The sequence below is a fragment of the Astatotilapia calliptera genome, chromosome 1 (genome assembly GCF_900246225.1).
Source record: "Astatotilapia calliptera chromosome 1, fAstCal1.2, whole genome shotgun sequence".
Taxonomy (NCBI): domain Eukaryota; kingdom Metazoa; phylum Chordata; class Actinopteri; order Cichliformes; family Cichlidae; genus Astatotilapia; species Astatotilapia calliptera.
In genome coordinates this window covers 8,590,997-8,609,401 of record NC_039302.1, presented here as the reverse complement: position 1 = coordinate 8,609,401, position 18,405 = coordinate 8,590,997, and the positions used below count along the sequence as shown (strand labels likewise).

At 41.5% G+C, this 18,405-nt stretch overlaps 1 protein-coding gene across 3 annotated transcripts in view; it reads left to right on the top strand.

Moving 5' to 3' along the window:
- Positions 1–18,405, top strand: part of tspan4a (tetraspanin 4a) — a 163,174-nt gene that overhangs the window by 37,532 nt on the left and 107,237 nt on the right. Inside the window, exons 1-2 of one of the 3 annotated variants that reach the window (XM_026162122.1) lie at positions 8,569–9,484; positions 10,258–10,337. In XM_026162122.1, coding sequence (XP_026017907.1) covers positions 9,475–9,484; positions 10,258–10,337 — 90 coding nt within the window. In that variant the 5' untranslated portion in view covers positions 8,569–9,474. Of the gene's footprint in view, positions 1–8,565; positions 10,338–18,405 lie in introns of those variants that run through there. The other 2 variants (XM_026162126.1, XM_026162116.1) reach the window with 2 other exon arrangements.

Here is an 18,405-nt window from a genome sequence, read left to right as displayed (position 1 = left end):
GCCTATTACCCAGCTGGGTACCTGATCACGGGCAGGGCGTACGTGTTGATGGCCCGGATCTTGTTCTTACCATTCAGCTGACTCCTCAGGACTTGCCTGACCCTCTGCAGGTACTTGGTGGTTGCAGCTTTTCTAGCGGCCTCTTCATGGTTCCCATTCGCCTGCGGGATCCCCAAGTACTTGTAACTGTCCTCTATGTCTGCAATGTTGCCTTCTGGTAGTTCAATCCCCTCAGTTCTGACTACCTTCCCTCTCTTTGTTACCATCCGACTACACTTCTCCAGTCCGAACGACATTCCAATGTCATTGCTGTATAGCCTGGTAGTGTGGATCAGTGAATCGATGTCTCGTTCACTCTTGGCATACAGCTTGATGTCATCCATGTACAGGAGGTGGCTGACAACTGCTCCGTTCCGTAGTCGGTATCCGTAGCCAGTCTTGTTAATGATCTCACTGAGGGGGTTCAGGCCTATGCAGAACAGCAGTGGGGACAGAGCATCTCCTTGGTAGATCCCGCACTTGATGGTGACTTGTGCTATGGGCTTGGAGTTGGCCTCTAGTGTTGTACGCCACATCCCCATTGAGTTCCTGATGAAGGCTCTTAAGGTCCCATTGATCTTGTACAATTCTAGGCATTCCAGTATCCAGCTGTGGGGCATTGAGTCATAGGCCTTCTTGTAATCAATCCAGGCAGTGCACAGGTTGGTCAGTCTGGTCTTGCAGTCTCGGCTGACTGTTCTGTCTACCAGTAGCTGGTGTTTTGCGCCTCTGGTATTCTTGCCAATTCCTTTCTGTGTCCCGCTCATGTATTGACCCATGTGCCTGTTCATCTTAGCCGATATGATGCCTGACAGGAGCTTCCATGTAGTACTGAGGCAGGTTATTGGTCTGTAGTTGGAGGGGACCGGTCCCTTCTTGGGGTCCTTGGGGATCAGGACCGTCCGGCCTTCAGTTAGCCATTCCGGGTGTCTCTCGTTAACTAGCAGCTGGTTCATTTGTGCTGCCAGACGCTCGTGGAGTGCAGTCAGCTTCTTCAGCCAGTAGGCGTGAACCATGTCAGGTCCTGGTGCTGTCCAACTCTTCATACTGGAGACCCTTTCTTGGATATCTGCCACTGTGATGGTTACTGGACCCTGTTCAGGGAGGTCGCTGTGGTCAGCCCTCAGATCATCTAGCCACTGAGCATTGCCGTTATGGGTTGCATCCTTTTCCCATATGCTCTTCCAGTATTGCTCCGTCTCCAGCCTTGGTGGTGCTGTTCTCTTATTGTTCCCTTGCCACTGAGAATACACCTTTGCTGGTTCTGTGGAGAACAGCTGGTTTATTCTCCTGCCTTCTATCTCTCTGGTGTACCTCCTCAAGCGGCTGGCCAAGGCTGTGAGTCTTTGCTTGGCAGTTTCCAAGGCCTCAGGTATGGACAGCTTGCTATATTTCTTAGGCACCTTATTTGTCGCACCTTTCTGCAACTCCGTTAGTTGGCTAACCTCCCTCCGTGCTACTTTGATCTTGCCCTCTAGCCTCCTTCTCCATGGAGGGTACTGCCCCTTGTCGCTGTTCAACTTGTAGCCAAGCACCTCACTGATCACTGTTGCCGTATTGTAGATCAGCTTGTTAGTGTCGGTAATCGTGGTTGTAGGTATTGTCCGTAGTGCTGCATTAACATCATCTAGCAGACCTTCTGAGGGTACTTCACGTAATCTTGGTAACTGGCTACGGGGGATCCAGGTTTCAAGCTTGGCCATGACCCTATTTTTCAGGTCAGTTCCTCTCGCACTCAACGATCCTTCTCCTATCGCACTTGGGGCTATGTACCCAATCTCGGGTGGGGGTGATGATATCGCCCCCCTGACCTGGCGTCCTGACTCCTCCTTGCCGTAGCATTTGTGTTGTACCTCGTCAATCTCTAGCTGTGAGAGCAGTCCCTTCTTTCGAATGTTGGAACACTGAGCTACTAGTTGTTTCGCCGTCATTGTGGATGTTGGGTATCGAAGAATCCATAGGTCCCTCATCCTATTCATGTAGCCCCTTCCGCCGGGGTCACTTAGTAGCATTCCAACAACGCCCTGTTTTCGTCTCTTGCCCACCGATGCCTTCTTGTTCCAGTAGCCCACTTTTCGTCAGGGTGCCCTGGTTCCTCAACACCTGACGCGGACCTTGTTGATCCGGGCGATGTCCGAGCCGGCATGCCTTCATATTTATCTGTCTCGCTCATGTCTGCGGTGTGTGTATATAAAAATCTACTAAGTGTATATTTTATGAATAAATATAAATATATCACCAAAATTTCAGCAGTACTTTAAAGTTAAAATTATTTGCGCTCCTTTTAATGTGAGAGATAAAGTTATGTAGACATTAAAATGATTCCTGCCTTTCAAAATTGCTAATAAGCTTTGGTTAGATTGCTTCTAAATACATATTTGATTTTTGCTTTGTGAAGTTCAGTTTCAGCTTTCAGAGCCTTACAATAAGAGAAGGAATAGGGGAAGTAGGCTAAATTACTTATACAGTTAAAAACCCCTGCGTACTCGCTACTCTTGGTCTACTCCACATTTAGTTCAATTCAGTTTAAATATATTTTGCCAAATCACAACAAAAGTCATCTCAAGGCACTTTATATTGTAGGATAAAGACCCTACAATAATAGAGAGAAATCCTAACAACTAGAGGACCCCCTATGAGCAAGCACTTTGGCAACAGTGGGAAGGAAAAACTCCTTTTTCACAGGAAGTTGCTGAGATTGGCTGGTGGTTAGAGGAGGAAGACAGGAGGAAGCCGTGCTGTGGAATAGAGCCAAGGATTAATAATAACTTATAATTAAATGCAAAGTGGTTTATAAACACATGGTGAGTAAAAAGGGTTTAGAGAAGGCGAAACACTCAGCATCATGGGAAGCCCCCAGCAGCCTACGTCTATTGCAGCCTAGGATTCAGGACCACATGGTCCAGCCCTAACTAAGTTGTGTCAAAAAGGAAAGTCTTGAGTCTAATTTTAAAAGTAGAGACCTTGTCTATCTCCTGAATCCGAGCTGGGAGCAGGTTCTACAGAAGAGGGGCCTGAAAGCTTTTAAATATCCCAGGTACCACAAGTAAACCAGACGTCTGAGAGCGAAGTGCTCTATTAGTGTGATGTGATACTATGATGTCTTTAAGATAAGATGGGGCCTGATTATTCAAGACCTTGTATGTGATGAGAAGGATTTTAGATTTGATTCTGGATTTAACAGATAATGAGTATTCTAAATTGTAAATTGTGAAAATATGTACATAGCCTTTTGAAGCTCAGATTCTTTTTATTTTATTTGTATGTATTTTGCATAGCTTGTATTTCTTTGGGGTGTTTTTCATTGTACTTGTAAATTTGTAGTTTTTCTAATTGTTTTTAAATGTTTCTTTTTCTATTCTATTTATCTGTCTATGCCTATTTAAAAAAAAAAAAAAAAATCTTGATCTCAGTAAGACTGCAGGCAAAGCTGGATCTATTAGTATGTTCCTCAAGCGGTTACGCAAACTTTCTACTGATAACAGAATTCAGCATTATCTTTTTGTCAAAACACAAACCAGCCGATTTAGATTTCTGACTGTGAAAGAAGAAATGTCAAGCTGTTCTTTCCTTCAGGTGATTTTAGACACGCTCAAGGTTGTAGATTCAGCCCTGAATCCAGAGAAAGTCGTTTTGTGTGCTGTTGTTGCTGTGCTTCAGATTACGTCTACATATTTAGGTGTTATTTATTATTTAAACTCTAAGTAACAAGCAAAAAAGACCCCAGTGTGTTTGGAAGAAATCTGAAGACCAAAAGCAGATATAATAATCTGTTTCTCCCATTAATTCTGTTTTAAATAGTATCTCTTATTATGTTCGATTACCATTTCCACTACAAGGCTCCTAAATAATTTATTTTCTATTTGTTCTGTGATTTGCTTTTTTTACTCTGCAATGCTGGTTTCAGCTTTTACTAAACCCTTTAGTCACGTATCTTGATGCATATATTTTGTCTTATTGTCTGTAATTCTTTGTCAGCAAAGCAAATTTTAAATCCCTCTTAGTCAGCTGATTCGGTAAAAACATGGCTATTTCTCACAGGAGCGGCTCTTATTAATCTTCATTTCCCTGAGTCTTCAATGGTGTCATGGTGTCATGATGTTGTGAAAATGTGCTTTCAGTCAGCTCATATGCCTCACATTCACAGCTGTGTTTTTGGACAGTGATGTCCTGACAGCACCTGAGCCATGCATATTCTCAGTATGTGATAATTAAACACTAATAATAGTGTGATATTTAGGCCTGCACATTACCCATGAACAGAAATCTGCAGGATCTGCGGTGCAGACATACAGTAAAGCTACTTTTTAAGTTTTTTTTAATTTTTTTATCAGGACTTAACCTAAAAAACACGTTTTCAGTTATTTAAGCTGTATTTCAGCTACAGCAGTCAAACTACATCAATAGGATATAAACGATGGAAATAGCCATTGAGCGCTTATCTGTAGTTTGTGAAGCCCTTTTTAGGGGCTTTACATGTTAGCATGATTGCTTGGCATCATCTGAAGTGGCTACATTTGGAAGAGGTGCTACATTATCAAAACACTCACAAGATCTGGTTGTAAGATGCATCTATACTGCATGAGAGCATTACTTGGATATGTTATCCATCCATCCATCTATTCATCAGATCACCAGTCAAAGGACTAATGCTAACTTTCACATCTATGGCCAATTTAGAATCACCAGATAACCCAGCGAGCATGTGTTTAGAATACATCCATGCCAGGCTATTTAGGGCCTTTTTGGGATGACTTTGCATGCTCTCCCAGGGCCCAGGGTGGAACAGTGGTGCAAGAAGGTCCTGGAGTTGAATCCAGATACCAGAAATCTTGTCAATTACGGGTAAATAAAAATTAAATAGAATTTTACTCACCAAAACTGGACCATGGGCTTCTTGGATGACCTATACCACACATGAGACCATTTTGCATGTGCTTTGGCACAAAAGGCACCAAAGCTACAAACACTGTTGAATTAGTTCAGGTAAATCCTAGCAGACAGCAAGCAGCCTAGTTGGCACCCACATCTCACCCATTCCCTGATTAAAGTGAGAGGTTATTAAAAATAATCACAGCCTCGTGAGCAGGAAAATTAGAGGAAGAGACCAGGCTGTAAACATAGGGTGCCTATAGGGACCCAACTTCAAGTACCCATTCAAGGAACAACAGTTTTTGGCACGTCAATGATCTACTTTTTAACCCCAGCGGTTGGTTTCTGTTTAATAATGACAATTTTTGTGTCCAGTTTGATTTTAGCCTTACTGATGTTTTTTAAGTACATTATGATTTTTGCATCTCATTCACACATTTACTTGAGCCCTGTTTTGTAAACTCTCAATGATTTTTAAAGAAAATAAACAGGCTGCTTTAAAGTAAGAATAAAAAGTGTGAACGTTTGACCGTCCAAAAACTGCATTATCTTAAAAGTGTGAAGTGAAATGTTTTTTGTGATTGCATAAGCTTAAATTCTACCAGGCAAACAGCTCTAAATAATTTGCCAGGCTTCTGGAAAGGCCATTCTCATTTCATATGCTCATATTACTGCTCTGTGCGCACTGCAGTCATCCTTGTAGACTGTTTTGTCATTTAGTGGAGATATTCATAGGAGACTCATACTCCAGCTTTAAACAAGGGAAAGCAAGCCAGACTCCTACCCCTTTATGGCTGCACGGAGACCGGAGTGCAGCGCAGCGCACTTTGTGCATCTGACTGAGCAAGGCTGTCCGTTCATATTATGCTTTCACATTACAACGATCCATAAAGCGTTTTAATGTGGGCTCATCTACAAACCTTCAGTCTGAATAAAGCTAAATTACATCATGCTGCTTGCCATGCTTCTGTTTCCCCATGCATTCGTACATGGTGAGGAGTTCAAAGTCACCGTGAGCCCTGTAGTGCCAATGCACCCAGTGAGTCTACGATGAAGCTGTTTGTAAGTGGAAATATAGACCTGAAGTGGAATCCACTTTACTGCTGCACTTGCTGAAGTTTCCTGCTGCATGATTCATTTCAGTCTGTATATTTAATGAAAGTGACAGCAGATTGCACCAATTAGTGGGATAACTGACGTAAAAGTAAGATGAACCACATCCTGTGTAAATATTTTTTCCCCTTACATGCTGTGATTGATAAATATATAATAAATGGTATAAATATGCTCAAAGAGAGAGAGAGAGATGTGGTAGTTTATATTTGGAGGAAAAAAAGAAATGAATTTATACGTTTCTTGTTGAACCCGTAAAACCTCATCTACAGACATTTTACTGGATCGTGTGTTACAACATTAGCACGACACATGAATGTCCATTCAGATATATCATATGAAAGCTGAGGACCCCATGATCAACACTTCCATTGGTAAACAAATGCACATAGCAAACAAAAATAAGAGGAAAATGCGTGGCGGGACTAAGGTTATAACTTTCAGCTAAGATGAGAATGTATTTGGTTTCTTGACAGTGAAAGATGAATTTTTTTTATATATTTTTATATATTTTTTATATATTTTTTTATATATGTGATGTTTTTTAGTTTTATTGTCCAGGTTCTTTCTAGCTTTGTGTTTTTGTCTATCTTTGGAGTAGGGTTCTGTATTCTCCTGCAATTTATCTTTCTGTTATATGTTGTTTATTTTCTTATGCCTGATACAAGTTCTTCATGGTGTTGTTATTTCATCCTTTCAGTTCGGAGCTTCTGTTTTGTAGATCCTTAGGTTCATTCTGTTAATCCCCCTTTGTTTCCCCATTCTGTTCCTCTGCAGTCTTTTGTCTGTGTTTGTCTTTTTGTCTTGTTCCCTCATTTTGTTGTGTCAAATAATCGTCTCTTCAATCAGTTGTGTTGCACTCTTCCTGTTTTATTTTGCTAAGTGTTGTTCAGTTTAAGTCCCTCTTGAGTCTTCATGTTAGTAACTCTCGGCTATGTTCTCACCTGTTCTCTCTCATCTCAATATCTTGTAAGTGTATGTTGTCCGAGTGTCCCTTTGTCCTTTCTCGTGTACTCCCTCATGATTGTGTCTCCCTGCTCTTGGTTTCCTAGTTTTCAGTTCTGTTCGGATTTTTGAGTTCATCCCTTGTCTCCTGAGTCCTGCATCTGGGACCACGTCCTGCCTTTCTGTGTGACTATTATATATATTATATTCAGTGAATTTTAATGCATTTGGAATAGTCTGTTGCTTTAGCAAATGCCATTGCTCACAAATCCAGGAAATCTTCTGTTAGATGATGAATAACTCCACAGCAATGCAAATGCAGTTGGATCATCAGAGTTGCAGCAGAAGTGTTTGTGTAGATCTTGTTGGTGAAGATGAAAACCAAGCAAAGAAAGCATGTGACCACTATTGTGAGCCTGCCACCCCTGCTGAAAGCAGATGGAAGGGGAAACGTAAAATATCACGTGACAGTCATGTGATAGCATGTATAGATAGAGGGCACACTTTGCTGTGACATCAACAGCTGCAAGTAATTAAAGCTTCACTGACTGGAACGTCATTCCTTATGCTGCACTGGTTATTAAAATCGCAACGTTCGGATGTGAAGATGAAGTGCTTAAAATATATATATATATATATATTTTTTTACAACAGCAGCCAACTCAGATATGATATTTGCACTTTGGCTTTACTTCATGTTGCTTAACAAGGTCTGCCCTTGTTTTTCTTTTCATGGATAAAGGGTATTTTTTCCTACTCTTTCACACCTGACAAAATTTTGATGAAAACACTAGTAGCCCAAAAATCTTTTCAACAACGTCAGTCATTCAGTAAGCCAAATTCATTCTCCTAGCATAGGCTGCCGCTGCCTCTGCGCTCTGACCAAAATACACACAGGAGACAAAACAAAAATCCATTAAATAGTTGATGCAGCCTTGAATAAAGTCAGTACCTCTGAAGCTTTGAAATGTCTCTGTGGACTCATAAAACCAGTGACCCAGATGGCTCCCAGGTTGTGGGGAGCATGCAGTTACGCTATTTTGTGTGAATGTCAGCGGCCGTGTGTGCCTTCGCACACACAGAGACACACTTTAGGTGAGTTGTTTGTCGTGTGAAAATCCGTGCAGTGCGAGGCTACGCACACAGATATTGTATGACCCAAGTTCAGGTCCAGAGAGAGACAGAGGGAGAGAGGAACATGACTGAAGTAAAGCGTGAAGAGAGCAGCCTGGGTTGTGAGCAAGAACAACCTCTGCATGTGGAATGAGTTCCAGGCGGGAGGCAGAGAGGAGAGGAGGAGGAAGCACTAGTGCAAGTGCAGCAAGCTTCTCAGCACTGGTATGTTAACAACACGCCAGGTTTTGTGTGCGCCTCTGTGTGCACGTACATCGTGTGTGCGTGAGAGAGAGAGAGAGAGAGAGTTATCTAGTAGATGGTAGGGTATGATTGCCGTGTGCACGAGGGAGGATGGAGCTGCGAGGCACTGATTGGTTGGCACTCTCATAGGGTGTGGCCAGAATGTGAATGACTGCTCCTGCCTTTCGCGCTGCCAGGTTTTGGGGACAGTTTCTGAGGAGGGATGGGGTGTGTGAGACTGTGTGTGTGGAGGAGAGAGCATTGGAGCCTGTGAGAGAAGGCAGGAAAGAAAAAGGGAAAGGGGGGGGCAGGAGGACAGAGAGAGAGAAAGAGAACAGGAGCTTGTGAAGAGAGGGAGGGAGGGAGCTTCAGGCAGCGAGGCTGGACTACCGCTCAAACACTGCAGTCTTTCTTTTGCTTCTCTGAGGAAGCTGTCTTTCTCTTCTCGCTGCCTGTCTCTCCTTCTTGCTGCTTCTTCTCTCGCTGCTTGGCCATGACCCTGGTGGACACCTTGATCTCCTTGCCCACCTAGAGAAGAGGAGAGAAAACGCTGTAGCGGAGGAGGGAGACGAGAGGAGGGGACAACCGCACACTTTGCTTCTCTGATGAGAGTCTGGAAATTAATTAACCACCATCAGCACAGGGGGGGAGAGCAGAGAGGGGCTCAGGATTAGAATAAGAGGGAGTTGAAGAGAGTGATTTGTTAGATGAGAGTGGAGAGACGCAGAACAACCCCTAGACACTTTTCAGAGACAAAAGGTTCAAGTTAGGGCAGGAACTAAAGAAGCAAGGAGGAAATTGGGCAAGGCAGGAATTCCACAGGGATACAAATTGAAGAAGCCAAAGAATGGTCTGCTCATCAGCGTCATTCATCCTTTCATGCCTTCTTCCATTCTTCCTCTCACATCCATAACACCATTCTTCCCGCTCGCCTCCTTTTCTATCTTAGTTCTTTTTTTTTTTTGCTCCGTGCATGTCAGCAAAAGCACATCGCCAGTCACATGCCGAACACTCAGACGCAACTAAGACCAGAGAGTAGTGTTTCATTCTCAGCGGACATGCGCTCTGTCTCTGAGTAAAAGAAGTTGATTAACCAAAGCAGGGGTGCTGTTATTTGCCAGCCAGGAAGCACCTGCTCAGGAATTTCTCATGAGACCAGGTAGGACCATTTCTGGATCATTTTGGCAAGCCCAAGGCGCTAGAGAGGTCAAACTCTCCAAGCATTTACCTGATTGAACCTTTATGAGATGAAACTGCAGATCAGCTTATCTGGGAGCATCACACCTGTGTGCGAGAGATTAAAGAGATAGGGATGTGCAGATGTGTACGTGTATGTTGGGATTATGTCCTAAATGTTCAGATTTACACAGATGTTGTGGCAGGATTATGCAAACTGTCCTGCAGAATATATAATATATAAGATTCAAAAATAGCAAGTCGGTTGAAGTGAATGGCAGCATATTGTTTTCTCTCAGATTACATCAGATCACGTGTGATCCCACTCTGGGTATAATTAAATCAGTAGTTCAGGAGTTTAATTATTTTGAGGCTAGGTTAGAAATACTACTGAAATCCATCTCGCAGCCCCCCCTCAGTGGAATACCTCTTTGTCCCTCGCTGTGGACTTTGTTCAGACCTGAAGTGCACAGAGTGACTATTAAAGACTCCTAAAGGCTCATTCAGCTTCCATTATGAGACGCTCGAGCACAGACGAGACTCCATATCGGCGCAGTCCATCTCTGGACAGCAAACCCGACACGCCGCCGTTCACTTCTGGGTTTCACCGCTTTAGCGGAGAGTTCGAGTATAAGCGGCCACCGTTTGCATTCGGCTTTCACACGACAAAGGGGCCGCAAACATCCAAGGGACGCTATGCCCAGGGCAAGAAGTATGTGGTGTTTTACCTGGACCTCTCCTTCATATTCCTCCTAGAACTGCGGCGCTGCAGGATGGCTGAGGGTTGCATGATGGCCCTGCGATATGGAATGGTCTTCTTCAATCTCCTCTTCTGGGTGAGTTCTGTCTTTTAAAAAATATATATATATATTTTTATATATATATGTAAACATATATATACATATATATATAAATATATGTATTCTTGTGCATGACTTTTGAAGAGGGGAGACTGTTTGTTTTGCTGAAAGTGATACTTTGCTTCCTCGCCTCAGATTTTTCTTACCCCGTTTTTTTTTTTTCCAAAGGAGCTCTCTTATGCATGTCTTTGTAACCACAGTGATGTTAGAGGAGTGAGGAGGGGGCAGAGTTGAGAGAAAGAGACAGATCATGCATTTAGATCATGTGTACAAAGCCCACTGTGTGGGTGAGTGGAGCCTTTTCTGCTCCCTATACAGTTCGTTGAGTGTGGGTGTGCACTGCATTGTTTGCCGTGTTAAGCTGTGACACATTTGGAGCTTGCATTATGTGTACACTAGTTAATCACAGAGTTACCATTGTGTTATCATTCTTCACCTACCTCTGCCTCGCCCTCCTCCCCATACAGCAGCACTTCTTAGTTCACCAAGGCATCTGCTGTCAGTCTGCTCAGTTCAGTTGATCGTATCTTTTTGCTGTGGGTTGAGGGTTGAGCTCCGCTGTGTCTGCCTGTCTCGATCCATCTCTGATAGCCCCCGTTACCGATCACTTGCATTTTCATTGTGAAGTCTGTCATGTTCCCCAGCTGTAAAGATTTCAAGCTCGTGTTGTTTTTTTTCCCTCGCAGACTCCTGTTGTGCACTCACTTGCAACTTCTTGGAGAGCTTTATGGGGTTTTTGGCCTCTGTGGTTACCTTTCTGGGATTACTTTGATTTGTCATACGTCTGCTCTTATTGGTAACAGAATGAGATGAGGCCTTGGGCACTGAAATGCAATCTAGCTGCCAAGATGCAATCTCCCTCAAGGAATGAGTGACCTTTTCACCTCTACATCTTCAGTCAGCTATAAACGGCTGTCAGAGAAGGGTCGCGGTATTTGTTATTAGCACTCGGTGTGCATGTGTGACTGTGTGTGTGTTGCCACTGGGGATAAATAATGACCACTTGACCGAGGGTAGCTATAACCTGTTTCTGATAAGCCAGTTGTATTTGGTAAGAACAGAAGAGCTCTGCCAATTTAAAACTAAGGATGGTAGATTTTGACTGTTTCGTCCCAAACTTTTTGCAGATGATTTTTAAATTTTAAGGGGATACTTCAGATTCTTAAATTTGAATATTTTTTACATTGTAATGTGGATGTCAAACTCAATGTATGTGGGCCACATACAGTCCACTTTAATCTTAAGTGAAGTGAAACTGGCCCTTTCGGTTGGTGTAAAGAACTTTTTACTATATATTTATTTATAAATATGCAATTTCAATGATATGTCTCAGTTTTTCGATATGTTAAAGAAATGCTGCTGCAGTAAATTAATGTGGCAGCACAAGTCTTTGGGCTTAAATTGTAATAATTTAATGTGTAAAATCATGGCACAAGCTCTGTTAGCTCATTGCTCACAGCTTTTTTTTAGTTCACAGAAAGTGCTCTATTTTTACACAGTGGCTCTATTTTCATCGATAGAGAAAAAAACAAAACAAACAATAATTTTTCTCTCATTTAGTTGTTTATTCATTACTTAACCACTTTGCTGTAGCATGAATGGCCTTGGGGGAGGTCTTTACCAGTTGAAAAAGCTGTAAAATGTAGGAAATTACTGTTAATATTCATGCTTTTTCCAAAGCCCTCCAGTGGGCCAAATTGAAGTTGTCACCATAATGATTCTGGCCCCAGGGCCTTATGTTTGACACCCCTTGCATAGATTGTATGAACAGTGTCCTGATGAAAATATATTTGCCCTTTACTTTCACTTTCAGAAGGAAAAACAATGTGACAGTTTACATCCTGCCTGAAAACAAAGCTCTCAATAGCTCTTTCCCTCTCTTACAGTAGACTATTTATATTTATAAGATTACCAGGTGAACTGGAGGTGGGAAATTATTTGTCTCAAAGTTTCATGGCATTAACACTTCTATAAATAAGTGTTATAGGTTAACCTATAGGTGCATAGGTTTCTTCAGGTGTCGAAACAAACTTAAATATATGAGACTAATGTGTGCAAATAGAGCGACATAAATAGCAGCTCTGTGCAGTGAGAAGAAAGGTGTGGTCGTATTTCACTGAGCGGTGTTAATATATTTATATGCTACCCACCGTGTTAATATAGCGGTGTTAATATGCTACCCACCGTTTTTAATGCACCAAGACTTGAGGCTTCTGCACAGTGCTTGACAAACTGATCCACTGAGGAAATCATCTCTTAAGGTGGCATTATTGCTTATTTGCCACAGTCTGACAGCAAAGTGGTTGGCATTGATGTTTCCATTGACAAAGTTATTTCACGTTGTTAAAGGCGTAATAGAACAGACCAGTGTTTTGAATCAAATTATATTTAGTAATTTTATTATCCAAAATGTTTTGAAGAAATATCAAATCTGGGTTTTTTGGGGGTTATTAACAGTCATTTTTATTTGCCAGTGAATGGGGCCATATCTCCTTTACCCATGCCAGCCAGTGCCAGTTGACTGATCTGATCCTCGCAACTAATATTGAATTTGCCAACACTACTTTCTGCTGTTTCTTTGGAAACGTTTGAGCTTTTTGAATTAAACCTTGTCAATGTGTCAGTGTACGTGATTTGCCAGAGTCACATCAGATACATTTTTAACTTACAATCAAGTGAAAACATCTTCCATGACCCTACGCTGTGGTACTTCACAACATCGACAAACTACAGCTTTTGTCATTGTTTTGAACCCTATCAGCAAAAAAAAAAATAAAAAAAAATGCAGACTTTAACATTTTTTCTTATTCCATAATTAAAGTGTTTTCCTCCAAGGAAATAATGAAACAGGTTATTTGTCCCTAAATGATGTTAAAGGTTTGGTTAGACTTAAGTCAGGAGGCAGAGGTTGGTGGTTAAATCGCTGGCTCCAAGATACCGAACCCTCTGATGCATCTATGTGAGTGAGCTTAGGTATAGTAAAGGGTTCTGTGTGTCAGTGGGTGAATGAGCCTTGTAGTAAAAATGCACTACATAGGTGCCAGTCCATTTACCATTTCGAATTAGGTATAAACAGCTTGATTAGATTTATGAACAAAAGTTCTCCAGTGAAGTCAAAATTTGAGTATTAAAGGTTTTTTTCAGTAAAATGTGTTTTTTTTTTTTTTGTTGTTTTTTTGTCAACCCGTCCATCCACCTCGATATCCTTCCTTACAAAATACATCTTCTCTTACTAAACTGGCACTTGTTCCTAATGTGGGCATCAGAGGGTTTTTTCATAATAAAATGCAACTTTGAGGCATATTAAGCTGCTTGCTGTCAACAATAACAAGTTTTCTACATTGCATCTCAGTGCACCACTAATATACTTCTACATCGAGCTACTCAGGTATGAATTTTCTTCAATTAGCAGAGAAAATAATAGTCTTCCATTTAAAAACAATTAAAGTATTACAGAGAACGACAGGAACCATGTGAAGAGCACTTCTCTCATTTTAAAATACATTTTTATAATTCTCCATAAAAGGTGGCGGGCGATAAAGTTTCCATTTAATTACCCCACTTTCCTTGAAATGAGGTTGGAGCGAAACGGTAAATTCCAGTGCGTCAAAGGTAAAATGAGAATATAGAGTGAGGAAAACACACTGATGAAAGATGAGGACTATGACAAAACATATCATCTGTAACAGCTCACAATACCTTATATAATGTTAGGGGTTTATTCTGTATTTGAAGAATGCCAACTAAACATTCATCTAACAATTCAGCACAGCACCAATCAGTTTCTTCCTTACCTACGGACATACTCCACTGTTCCCACGACTGTTTAACGTGGTACTGGAGCATTACTGATGAGCATGTTAGTGAAGTTAAATAATTAAAATATGATGTCTTAGCATATAATAAGACAGAGACAGATGACTCACTGATGACTGGGAAAGAGGCTAAACAAAAAGTTTCATGTGATGATATCCTTTTTGATTCATATAAACAGAAAAAGTTTTAACATTAATTAACACAACGAGAGTTAAATTTAAACCACTTTTCTCTGAGAGGTGGAGATGAATAAAAAAAACCCCACAGCATGCATACTGTGAGAAGTCACACTGTCTTGTGTGAGAGTACAGTGTTTCTTTTTATAAACTCTATTTAAATTATCTTGGAATGTGTTTGTGATGACCTTCAGGGAGGTTACAAGCTAAGAAGGGTTATTTTGAGAAAAGAAGTGCTCTCAGTTGGCACTTTTCCTTTTCCAGTGTTTCCATAGTTTAGTGGTTTACACATTCACCTCGCCAGCGAAAGATACAAAGAAACAGACACAAATCCCGTCCTGGTTGTGTCAGGAGAGGCATCTGGCATAGAAATCTACCCAGTCAAAGAAGTGGTGACCCCTTGTTGCAACATATTTGATTTTAATTAGGAACGAAAGTGGCTTCCTTGAGAAAAATCACCTTTTCCAAGGTGATTTTTTGTTGTATTAAAGTCACCTGAGTGAATTGCAAGGTGAAAATGTTTCTCTGGATGTTAGTTTTGTCCTTAAAGAGCAGCGACTGTAGACATTTAAGTGACAGTTCTCTGTGTTTCCAAATACAAAAAAAAATCAGGAGAAACTTTTCAAACCTTTCCTGCAGACTGGACGTCTTGACTGTTGGGTTTTTTTTGGTACCGAAAACATTTTTTTTTTGTCCCAAAATATGACAAAATATTGTCAGACCGCCTCTGCTGGTGTCTGGCCTTGCTTACTGAAATCAGGATTGTTAAAAAAGCTGAAGAGCAGGCCTTGTGGTGTGTAACCCAGCACAGTTTCTCAGAGGAATATTTTCAGGTCAAATGAATACGACACTGCCAAAGATTGAAGGCAGACCTCTTTGCTCTGTTTTATTCTCAGCTTGTTATCACACGGCTCCCTTGTGGTGGGCAGAAACTGACAATCATCTGTGCAGGTCCGAGAGCAGCGGGAGGTGGAGGAGAACCAAACTGTGCTGGAAGAGGCCCGGGTGCTTTTTGTTACTGTGGCTGTTAAAATGGGTGAGAGAGAGAGACGTGAAATGAAAACTTGCTCTGACGTGGCTGCTCAAACATGTAAAAGATTTTGTGTCTGTTTGATGATGGTGTCGATCAGCGGGCATTCATGCTCAGTTGCAGATAACATATTTTTCTGTTGCTGAGACATGCTATTCTTTCCTGTTTTTCTTTGGTTTGCACTGAAGTGGGACACACTCACTTTTTTAAGTGACCGTGGCTGTGCTTACGCTCAGACAATAGAGTCATGGCAGAACAAGCAGAGCCGTCAGGATTTTGCGCCTATGTTGGTATCAAAAACCAAATTGTTCCAAAAGGGAATTGGAAGAGGTCAAGAAGACAAATCTGAAATGGGTTTGTGAGAATAGCTGTAATGATAGAGGCCAGACCTGCTGGTCTGTCACAGATGAAGGAGGTGAGCATGGTTGTAAGAGGTACAGATGATAACAGTAACTATTGGTGGGATAAGTGGCATCCCGCTCAGTAGGCTGGTAGAGCTTTGAAACAGGAGGACAGCGGGGCACATACATCAAACTGCACTATTGTAGCTCATGTGTCACTCTCAGGCCAAATTTTTATTCATGCTTTTTTTGTAACTTACTGATCTTTGAAGGTAAGTTTCCCCAATTTCTCAGTTTGTTCTGTTTTATTTGAACTCAAAAGTCTCCTGTTTTTGTTTTTTCTTAGTTTCTCTCGGATTTTATTTCCCCAAGCAACTGACTTAGAGTCTGTATTTGAGAGTTTTATCACCTCTGTTTACATGAGACAGCATCCTCTTGCAGATCTGTCAGCTCAGACGTTGCTCTGGTAATAGAAAGAGAATAGAAAATGAGGGTGAAAAACACAAATTAGGTCCTAATTATGCTCTTCATTCCACATACAGAGATATGAGTAATTTAGCCTGTAATGTTATAACTGTTATTACTATGTATTATTACAACTTTTTATCTTTTAGTCTCTTAGTTCTTTCTCACAGAGCAGAAATGTGTAACAAAGCCATTAGGATGAATTCTCATTACATGCTTTCATGCCATTAAAAGGTGCATCAGCTTCCAGATTGTCATGGAAACAAGTCTTTTTCTAAGCACTGCATAAAAAGAAAACACAAGATCTGTGTGTGTGTATGTGTGCTTACCTAGTATATGTCACATACTTTAGTGCAAATGAAGCCAACAGTTGCTATCACATCCCATTTGAAATTGGAATCCAGTGACTCTTCACTTACTCAGGGCTACAGTCAGTTACTCTTGTTTTAATTCCCATTACTGTAAGTGTGTGAAAACGAGCTCGGCGCTCTGACCTCGTACGTCAACGTCTGTGTGGGTGGGGAGCAGCCTGGGTATCTCTTCTTCGCAGACAAAATGTCAAACAAATCTATACAAAAAGAGAGAAGCGGATTTCTGTGCTCCAGGACAAATGCTGATTATCCCCTAAATGTAGGAGCAATGACTCCACCATAAAAATGCAAAAATGGGCATCTCGGAAAAATATGCAACAATTCACAACAGCTAATCGTCTTGAGCGGAAACCACCACAGAGCTAGGGGGGAAAAATACATCCCACAGCTGCAAAATACCAAAATAAGACTCATTTACAGCCACTTTTTAATTAATCTTGTTAGCACAAACGTGTCTTTTCCATGCTGCAGGGGTGGGAGGGAGGGGTGGGGGGAATCCATGGCATCAGCAGCAGCAGCAGTAGCGGGTGAGCCTGGGACAGAGGAGGGATAGGAAGAGAAGAGGCAGAAGGAAGAGACGGAAGATGTGTCCTCTGAAGTTGTGTTTACTTGTCATCGTAATGTAGGTCAGAGCCCAACGGAGGATCCATAGATTGCCAGAGTTCTGAATGGGTTGCATCTGTCCAGTGATTTAGCCAGATCAATAGAAATGGCCTTTCTACTGATTTGAGATCTGTCCGCCCCGCCCAGGCTCTGCTGCCACACAGTCCATCGATTTGCAGCTGGACCGGAGGGGACGTGCGCAGCATGAGCAGTTCAGATAATAGGTCTGCAGTTTGCATTTGCTGAGTATGGCATGTTTGTGCACACAGCTCACAGGCAGAAAAGTCATTTAATTGTGTGGAAACTTTTTGAAATAGGGAGAGAAGTAGGGAATCTCTCCATTCTTTCCTTTTCTATATGTCATTGTGTTCAAAGATGAAGTCCTACAGTACTGTGCAAAGGTCTTGAGTCACCCCTCGTTTCTTTAGATTTTGTGAGGAAAAATGGGAAATAGATGCAGTGATTTATTGAAACATGCAAACATACACAGAAATATAGTATTTAAAGCAACAGCAGGGATTGTACAGTTTTAGCAATGTAAATGTCAATAATTGGTTTAATCTTTATTCTTCAGTCTGAGCTCTTTGAGCAAAGCTTTCTTGTCATTTCTTTAAGTCTTCAGGAAAAGTTCTCCAGGCTTCTTGAAGGACATTCAAAGCTCTTCTTTGGGTGTTGGCTGCCTTTTTTGTCCTGTTCTCTGTCCCACACCGCTTCAATAATGTTGATATCTGGGCTCTGGGGAGGCCAATCCATGACTGATGGTGTTCCACTGCGTGTTTGGAATCGCTGTCATACTGAAAAAATCAACCCATTGCCAATTAAGTGCTTTCTAGCTGGCATTTCATGGTTGATAAAAATCTTGTGGCACTTTTCTTCTACTATTACACCAGTTTTGATAAGATCCTCAAAACTACTGGCTGAAGTAGAACAGACTAGCCCTTTATTGTCAGTGTGCAAGTAGAACTAAATTGTGGGTGCTCCACTTGATTACTGTGCAAGGAATTTAAATACACAAAACAAGACACATAAAACAATACAAACAACAATTAAAAGTGATTTTCAGTTACATTCTTGAATAATCTCTCTTTCTAAATAGAGGGACAGTAACTGTGTGTGTGTGTGTGTATGTAAGCGTGTAAAACCTGCAGATAGTCAGATTAACAGTATTTTGTCTCTATCTGCCATTCTGCAATTCATCTCACATAAACAAAAACGTGCGCACAGCGTGACGTGAAAAAAGGC